The sequence below is a fragment of the Fomitiporia mediterranea genome (assembly GCF_000271605.1).
Source record: "Fomitiporia mediterranea MF3/22 unplaced genomic scaffold FOMMEscaffold_5, whole genome shotgun sequence".
NCBI lineage: Eukaryota > Fungi > Basidiomycota > Agaricomycetes > Hymenochaetales > Hymenochaetaceae > Fomitiporia > Fomitiporia mediterranea.
In genome coordinates, this window is record NW_006760390.1 from 4,251,551 (window position 1) to 4,261,267 (window position 9,717).

At 35.8% G+C, this 9,717-nt stretch overlaps 1 protein-coding gene across 1 annotated transcript; it reads left to right on the forward strand.

Moving 5' to 3' along the window:
* Positions 1-7,685: 7,685 nt before the first annotated feature.
* On the forward strand, positions 7,686-9,436 carry FOMMEDRAFT_19868 (uncharacterized protein). The gene is made up of 4 exons (XM_007266198.1): positions 7,686-7,803; positions 7,855-8,090; positions 8,140-8,562; positions 8,622-9,436. The coding sequence occupies exons 1-4, from the start codon at positions 7,710-7,712 to the stop codon at positions 9,117-9,119; spliced, it is 1,251 nt and encodes a 416-aa protein (XP_007266260.1). The 5' UTR covers positions 7,686-7,709; the 3' UTR covers positions 9,120-9,436.
* Positions 9,437-9,717: the final 281 nt, after the last annotated feature.

Below are 9,717 nucleotides of genomic sequence, written 5' to 3' on the forward strand. Positions count from 1 at the left end.
ACGTCTTTTTCTTGTATATTCTTCAGGATTTTGATACACATAGATCCAGCTCGATTAAGAGTCATTGTTGATCTATTTGCAATAGTTACAATTGTAGGAGTTATGTTGTGTACATCTGTTAATCGAAATAGATAAGGAGTAGCATGTATTAATGTACCAGAATCGAGTAAATCCATCGTTTACATATAGGATTTCTTGTTAGCTATGATTGTATTTGTAAATACATTAGTACATACCCAGGAAACATATTGTTTGAATTGTTTGTCCTGGTTGCTCGGAATAAGAGTATAAGCATTATTGTTCATTTTAATGTTGCCTTCCTTTAATTCAACATTGTTTTCGTTTGGGTTTTCAATAATAAATGTGTTTGTTGTGTTTTCTACAGTTTGATTCGTTTTATACACAATGTTAGCCTGATGTTTAGCATGTGCAAGCTTTGTAGCTTCAGTAGGAGGTTTGTAGCATTCCTTAGAGAAATGTCCTGTTTTTCCACAATTGAAACATTTTGCTTTTGTCAGATTGAACAGATTTGGCAGATTGAATTTCCTCTGCTTATTAGCTTTATACATTGTATTAACACATACATTATTCTTTGTCCAATCATTGGAATCTTGTGCTCGTTTAGCACAGTAATTGTTGTAGGCATTCTACAATGTAAGGATTAATTACTTCAGTTTGACTTTTTTATGTTCATTGACTGGTTTGCCTTTGTTTTGGGCATCAGTAGATTGTATTATTGTATTTACTATGTGTGTATATTGCTCAGGAGTGGCAAGCAATATTGCTGCTTTGTATGTAGAGTTGCATGGTGGATTACTGTTAGCAGACAGAGTAGTGTATGCTTCCTCAAGTCTGTCTAATGTATGTCCAAAATGTTTTACATAGTCTCTACAAATAAACAGTGCTGATTTGTTAATAGCCTTTTTACATACTGTCTAGGGGTTAAAGTGTTCTTCAAGCACTTTCATTAACTGAGGGATAGACATATTGAAGTGTATATAGTTTGCCAATATTGTGTTGACAATGTTATTAACTATACATGTATGAATGGCCTTAGCCATCTCCCTCTCAGCTTTGTTCTGTAGTTCATCCTTTAGTAAGTGTTTGAAGCATGTAGCTGTAACACTAGAAACAATGTGATAGTGCCACATCTTGTAGTTTGCTTCAGTCTTAAGCATTGTAATGTTTTGACCAAAGTATTTAGGTACATTGGCTGGTTTACAGTGTGTATCTGTATGTGGGGGAACCATGATGCAAATGTGTGCAAATGTATGTGAGTAAAGAGTTTAGAGTGTACAGTGGATGTGTGTATACAGAGAGCTCAAGGCTCATAACCTGTTGAGAGGGAAAACTTAAGGGGGGCATGTATAGACAAGGGGTGAGGTGACAATTGACTGCTCAGTGTCTCTCATCCTTATATTGTATGTATTCTAACTGAGACATTATAAAGTCATTGTCTCATGGTTTGTCTGTTGATGAACTAATCATCTCATAATAGGAAGACAGACATTAGTACATTGAGCAAGGCAAAGTGCATATACATCAAGGATAAGACAATACTGCTTCAGAATAAGTATCAGGCATGGAGATACATCAACAGTGATAGAAAGACACAGACATACACATACACAGTCGATTCTATTCAGTACAGGAAGGTATTTGAAAGCAAAGAACTGCTTCAGACAATTTCAGGACCAGGAGAATGTTCAGACATTCAGGTATATTGATTCTACAACATTAGAACAGACATTTCCATCTTCAGGATTGAAGAAACAGTCAGTAATGAGTACAATCAAAGTAATTCACATAGAACATTGTTCTATAAGGTACAATTGGATGTTATGCTACGAAACTATTCAGTTTATAATGAAGAATTGTTCAGAAACATCAGAACCAGCTCAGACTACAAGGATATATTGTACAGAACACAGTCTCAGGAGAACATAAGGTATTACATTGTGAAATACACCTTCAGACAGTCAGGATTCATTAGAATAGACTCAGGACACTCTATCAGACATATTGTAGACATCACAGGCACTCAAATGGATGTGCTAGCATGTATATACTCAGGATACATAGTAAGGATCATGATATTCAAGCTACAGGATGACAATTACAATCTACAGAATGTAAAACCACTATAATCTATACACTACAATGATAGTAAGACACTACTGAGATCAGGAAACAATACACATTGTATGGAACAAAGTACAGAAGTTCAGAGGGCAACTTCAAGCCAGAGAACAGGTTCAGAACCTGGACAATCTGTACAATCTACTCAATCTGCTCAAACAGATTATCACACCACTTCAAGGGAAAGCAAAGGCAATATACATACAGCTAGCAAATATCAGAGTAATAGTAAATTAGGAATGATCGAACAGACTATTCAAGCATTCAGGCATGATACTTCAACACTACAGAAGGAAATAGAGTATTAGGAAGCTCTAGGACATCTATTGAACAATGATACAGTTTAATCTACTCTAGGAATGAGTAGTTACAATCAGTTTAAAGTACAAAATCACACAGAAGACCTCTCCAGACACTACAGATATGTTCTAGGACAGTACCAGACGTTTTACACTGAAAATGAAGTCATATTTCAATGAGAGGGTGAGAGGCACACACATTACATTGTATACATACTATTTGAGCATACAATCATGTTTGAACATACATTTCTCTTACATGGATTGTTACAAAACAATTTTGCAAAGGACTTTGTAGGACCAGACAGTATCAGTACTACAGGAAACAGGACACATGATAGGTACACAAGGAAAGAATACATTGGCACAAGGACACAGAAAGACAGGAAGTCAATGCTAGAGTGTATTGATCCACACATGGATTTGCCAAATGAACAGAGAATTGGCAGCATACACTCAGGACTTCAGGCAGTACTACTGTGCATACAGACAGGACATTTCATTAAGACATACATGGAACAATGTAGCATACAGACAGTTACAGCACTCAGGAAAGTAGAGAACACTACTTGGACACATTATGATAGAACATTGTACTATGAGACAGTGAAAGTATACTCAGATGATTCAGGAATTGAATCAATTGACTTACAAAGGAACAAACAAGTTGAGACACAAGGAACCAGTACAGAACTACAGTAGGATATTCATCATACACAGAGATACTGTGTATATACACACATATCTAGTGATATTAGGCTCATACATTACAATTTCATTAAGTTTGAGATGATATTCTCATTCAAGGACAGATACTACACTCTATGTTACACTCTACAATTAGTATCTAAACATCAGGCTCAACAGGATATTCAGTTTTGTATCACAGTTGGTTATTGCACACAAAGGAGTACACATTTGGACACATTCTACTAATACAAGCATAAGGCATTACATTTGCAGGAACTAGTCTATTAGAAAAATCAAGGACATAGTAGAGGAATTTTGGAATACATCTCTACTATCTATTATTACATTACTATTCTACAAGAGTAGAGAAACACACAAGGTCAGCTAGAAGCTGTAACACTAATACATTCTATTAAGGAAGAAGGCTATAGCTTTGTTGATCAGGGATTTACCTCCATGCTTCCCAAAGATGCAGGAGAAGAGAATATTTGCAATTACCATACTGCCAGAATTTCCACTTCTGTACATATTGATCTACACTGTGTGTCTCAGAATACTCAAGAGCTAAAACACTATATCTCCCCAGGAACTCCACCGATTCTCTTTGAAAAGTGTTGTATTGATAGTAACAATCAAGAGGCAACTTTCCTACTAATTGACTATATGGTAATATTGACTATGTTTAATTCTATTAATGTTTTATCTAGTTTCACATGGTTTGGAACCATGCTACTCACTGTCTGGAATACCACCACTGTCTCAATACTCACCAGATCAACTTTGGATCACTTCAGAGAGGCAGTACTACATTACAACAATGTTTCCCATACACATGGGCAAGGTATTTTATTATTTACTTGTTACTAACTGTTACTTTTAGTAAGTTCCCTACCTTTTCTACTGATTTTTAGTATTTAGGACTAAATGCTAGAGGGCAAGTGTAAGGATTTGATTTACTGGTTTGTATTTTATTATTACTACATTGCTGATTGTGTTAGATTATTGTGAAATAACTATATATATTCTAAAATAGGAGAAAACTTACAAGATTGTACAAATGGTCATGTACATTTTTTTTGGTTGTACCATGCTGTAAAACATTACACTATACTAGTACTCTATCACTATCAATAATACTCTGTCTTTTGCTCAATTCAGACTACTCTGAATCTGCTGAAATGGCTCCATATCTTACACTAACAAAAAAGCAACATATCTTAGACTGGAAGAGTCAAGGGTTGAGTAATGTTGAAATTGCACAAAAACTCGGTTGTAATACATTGACAGTCTCCCAGAACTATTACAAACTGCTTAAAAACCCTAACCTGTACTATGTCAAACCCAAACCAGACTGTCTACACAAATTCAACATTTATAAATGTAAGGAAACTCACTGTTCCTCACAAGAGAATTCTAATCACTCTTAGTTCACTCAACTACTGACTGGGATAACTTAGTACTTGAGTAAGGGGTCAGGGGAAAAGAATCCCTTTTACCTAATAGTTAATACTGTCTTTTATAAGAGTATACATGTGTAGATACATAAGGAGAAAGTGTAACTAACTACAATGAGAATATATGTGCTTGTGGGTCCTACTGTTTTAACTCATTTTTTTTGCTATATTATACAGTAAATAATAGTACTTATATCTCATAATTATAGTTCTTAGTTGTCTGTATATAATCTTTTTTAATTAATAGATTAGGTCTGTATAATACTTTTGTCAAATACTGTAAGAGAACCTTTTGTCAGAGGTTAGAACAAAATGGAGCAAAAATTTCATGAGGAATGTTAAGTAATCTGCATTCTAGCTATAGGAAATGTTATACAAACAGAAAGGCAAGAAATAAATTGAAAGAAGTAGAAGGTTTGTATACTGTCACTATTTGATTAGTACAGACAAAGTGTAGAGAATTCTAAGATTCTAGTAGTCTTCTAAGATTCTTGTTCAATTGCCCTAATGTCCTATCTAATTAGACAATTGTAGTACTTTGATCTGAGCAATAATAACATAATAGTTTGCTGAACTACCTACTGTGACACAACTTGTGTTCTGAGCCTATAATATGTACATGATCTGTACATCCTGTAATATGAGCAGCTTGTGTGAGTCTATCCTAAGACTGTACATATTTACAAATCTAGTTACAAATGTTTTACAATACAGAAAAGTTAGATGTTCTTAGGAGACACTTTTATAAACTATGTAAATGTTCAGAATTGATTGTTATGATTGTCTGTATATAATGTTTGGTTCTTAGTATAATACTAATTGTTTTAGTAGGTAGCTTACTAGTATTACTTTCTGGTTCTGAGAGGTCTGAGCTATTTACTAAATCTGAACTTAGGGTTACTATAAATAGTAGTAGTGTAGGAGAAGTAAATACAGCTTCTCTAGTTAACAGAGAGGTAACTGTAGTAGCTTCTAAAGATACCTAGTGTTAGAGGAAACAAGACCTAGTTATATACAGTTAGGAAGAGAGTCAAACTTGCTTTAAGACTATAGTAGTGTGTTTAGAAAGGCTAGAGAGTCTTACTAACAGTAGAGAGTGTTTAGGAAGGCTGGAGGAACCTTACTAACAGTAGGAGACATTCAGGAAGGTCTGAAGAACCTTACTAACATATAGTACAATAAAGACTACTTTGTCAATGTTAAAAAAAAAGTAGAATAGTACTAGGGAAGTACTAAATACTATTATAAACAAGTTCTGTTAAGTTCTAAGTTTGCTAACATACACAGAACACTGACAGGACAAAAGTATCTTTATTACAGTCAGGAATAAGAACTGGTGTAATAAAGGTGAAAGATTGAAACTATATATACTAGAAATAAAACAAAGGTAGCTTATACTTAAAGGGGAAAACAATACAAAAATAAAAAGGGGAGTGTATACACTCTAAGAATGAAGAGTATGTAACTCAGACAATAAGGAAACATAGTGTGAAGACAAAAGAGGAAATGTGTGTGACTCTAGGGTTCATACTAAGAAGGTCTAGGCTTGAAAGAAGGTCTGAGTTTGGAAATGTGGTTCTACACTAGGAGAGGTACAGAACAGTACAGAAACTGTTGTAAGCTGTAGGGTAGGCTTACAACTCTATAGTTTACAACAGTTTCTGTACAGTTCTGTACTTGTTCTAGTCTAGAACTGTATTTCCTAAATACAGATTCTTTCTGTAACCTATTAAGCTACACACATTCTCTTTTATACTTGTATTAAGTTCCCCTTTTATTAAAGCTACTTTCCTTTCATTCTTAAATGTATACTGTTTCCTTTTGTTTTCCCCTTTAAGTGTAAACCACCTTTCTTTTATTTTTAATATATATAGTTTGTATCTTTCACTTTTGTTGTATTAGTTCTTATTCCTGACAGTAATAAAGGTAAGCTCTTACTTATACATGTATTAGTCCTTATTCCTAACAATAACAAAGATACCTTTGTCTTGTTAGCTATTGTATACTATTACAAACCCAGAACTCATTCACAACAGTGTTTAGCACTTTCCTAGTACTGTTTCTACTATTTTACTATTAGAATATGTTAATAATTGTATACTACTCTATAACTGATTTTTAGAATTATATATTTACAATACTATTATTCTACTCTTAAACACAGTTATTAAGTAATATATGTTATTATAATACTATTATACTATTATACTATAGTTTACTATACTATATAGTATTATACATTTATACAGTTACTATACTATTAATAATACAGTTATTTAATATTATACACAACTTTAAGTTACTATATAAATATAGGTTTTTTTGGTTTTCCTAATAATGTAACAGATTCAAATGTACTAACAAATTAGTCACATTCATATGTTACTGTTAATAAATTCTGTTTAACCAGTCTAACTTTTTAGTATAAAAGTCAGTTATTAAGGAGTTAGTTGAAGGACATAAATACAAGGTTTTGTTTTATCCAAAATTTTACTATAAACTGAACTTTATTAAACAGTGTTAGAGTAATACAAAATATTACTACCAGATGATACCTTACTCAAATAATAAGAATCAAATAGAGTCTTATATTAAATTGTGTCTTAACTCAATTCCTCTTGAATTATTTCAAAAGTAAGTATATTTTTACTATATTTACTAATTGTAACTTTCCTATAATACTTTACAGGTTTGCTAATTAATCTGCCTGGTTTATTAATGTATACAAGAAAGGACTTATAGAGGTTCAAGCTTAGTAGGCATGTAAAAAGTATAAGAGTCACAGAGTACTTCTAAACAGTCTTATAACAGATTTAGAGACAGTACATCTATAGTTTATATTTGTATTTTGTCTATGTACTTGTACTCAAAAATGTTAAACAAAATGTTACAGTCTAACCTCACGATTTTTGCCATCAGGGTCCTTCTTAATGGGGAAAGTGGCTGTGCTGTGACTGATGTGACAGGTTGGTTGAGTTTATGTTTTCCCAACTTTACATAATCAGGGTCATCCCGTTTTGGGCCGTGGGGTCCGGATGCGAAAAGTCAAGAGTCCTGCCGAACCCTTGTCCCCTTTCATTACAACCTCAATCACCACCTGACCATCGACTTTGCCACCTTCTGCGAGATGGGTCCTAAATCTCAAGATATGACAGAAGTCGAGCGCTATCAGATTCAAGTGGAGGACTTGCTGCGCGATGTGAAAGATCGGGAAGACGACGGTGTGTGTCTTGTGAACGTCTCGTTCAAATTACTGACGACAGTCTTGACAGATCCACTCGTCTGCAAAGGAAAGGATCGCATTCGAACCATGTTGCTGCGGATGAAGGTATCACTGCTTGAAGAAGATGAAGACGATTTAGTTGGACTTGCGAAGGACCTCTTCGAGTTTTCCTTCTCAATGATTGAGCTCCAAATTTTGACATGGAAGAAGTTCGAGGGGCAGGATGAGACAATCGTGAAGACAAAAGGCGCGGTGAAGGACATTATGATATATCTTTTATTAGAGGTAAGTCTGTAGTGATATGCTCCGCGATTTTGCTGACCGTGCTCCGCAGGATGAGAAACAGGTTCACAAGATCGCTCTCCGGTGTCTCGTCGATAAAGGGTGCCTATGCCTGTTCGACGCGTACGCACAATTCAAGCTTTTAGGTATGAGTCCTTCGACCCCCAGCTTTCGTGTCATCGTGCGGGACCTCCGCAAGCTTTTGGACAAAAACGGCGACGTGAGGGAGGTCCAGTTCTGGGCTCGTATTAGGTCTGACTACAACGCGGCTGACGTCGACGACGTTGAAATCACTTATGCAGCGTTATGCGACTTCGGTGCTGACGTGGAAATCCAACTAAAGAATATCATTAACATCCAGGCGGAACAGAACAAGGCATACCAAGACACTGGTTCAATTATCGAAACATTCAGCTCATCTATACGGCTCGCAGAAGGACATGTTAAGCTTGTCAACGATACGATTGGTGAAAATGTTTATGATCTTTTTTTATCTCCCCCCTTTCAAATACATTTGCTAACGACGTCGTGTAGGATCCTGAAAACCCAACCGAGCACCAGCTGGAACTAATCGAGTCACGACAAAACAACCGCGTTCAAATCGAGAATACCACACTAGCAATCGCGCGACAACAAATGCGCCTTGCCGAGATCGAGGCAGAACTTAATCACACGAAGCGAGTGATGTTTTTTTTGCAACGTGGTATCGCTATCCTGAGGCAAGAAGACGCGGTCCAAAAGCTTCTCGTCACCCACAGCAATGTTATTAGACAAGCAGGTAACGAAGCGGCACACATGCTTGAAGAAACACGCAATCAGTGGTATGAACGAGTTGAGAGGGCGGTGACTGAATACTCCGGCGTAATGAATGAGGAGGCGCAAAATTTGTTCTTCGCACTGAAGAATCAGGGGTTCCCACCAGATCTTCCGGATGACCACTTCTCTCTGCCGATCGCCGGGGATCCGCTGAATGTTGCCACGAAGCGTCATGCAGAGACCACCCTGTCCAATAAAAAGAAGAAACTCAAGTAGATAACTGAGAAAGCTGCTGCGTTCTCTGGCCGCCGCACAGACAGTGGTGCGTCGACTAGCACCGAACACCGTACCATAGCGACTACTCCCACCATATCCTCGAATCGGATTTTTCTCCGAATGTACCGACCCACGTGTAGGAGTGCTGTGAAGGCAAGATGTCTCGAGGACGGATGTTTATTAGTATGTTCACCTTTGTTCACTCATGTTAATCAGTACTATATGATTGTTGTTTCAGTTCTATTGATTAATGTTGTTTCAGTTCTATTGATTAATGTGGTAAATTTTAAAAAATCATTTGTGTAATTGTAGTAACAGTAAAGATGCATGACAGTCGTCTGAGCTAATACAGAAAGCATTACTGCCTTTTTCATAAGTATTGTCAAGCTTGTGTTTTACATACTCTAATATATCTAAGTCAAAACAGTAAAAACTCAAGTAAATAGGAATTTTCTTTATCAATTCTACATGTTTATATTAGGAATGTATTAGGAGAGATGTGTTCTCTAGGTTGATAGTACTCTCAAACTGTGAATGTAGACTTACAGCCCTGATTCAACTATATTCTCAAAGCTACTAACTAGGATTTATACTAAGA

What these genes read in the sequence shown, in the direction of transcription:
- FOMMEDRAFT_19868 (XM_007266198.1), top strand. Translation starts at nt 7,710, where the DNA reads ATGGGTCCTAAATCTCAAGATATGACAGAAGTCGAGCGCTATCAGATT. An exon ending in TGATATATCTTTTATTAGAG is followed by an intron (nt 8,091 to 8,139) that starts GTAAGTCTGTAG and finishes CGTGCTCCGCAG; the next exon opens with GATGAGAAACAGGTTCACAA. An exon ending in ACGATACGATTGGTGAAAAT is followed by an intron (nt 8,563 to 8,621) that starts GTTTATGATCTT and finishes GACGTCGTGTAG; the next exon opens with GATCCTGAAAACCCAACCGA.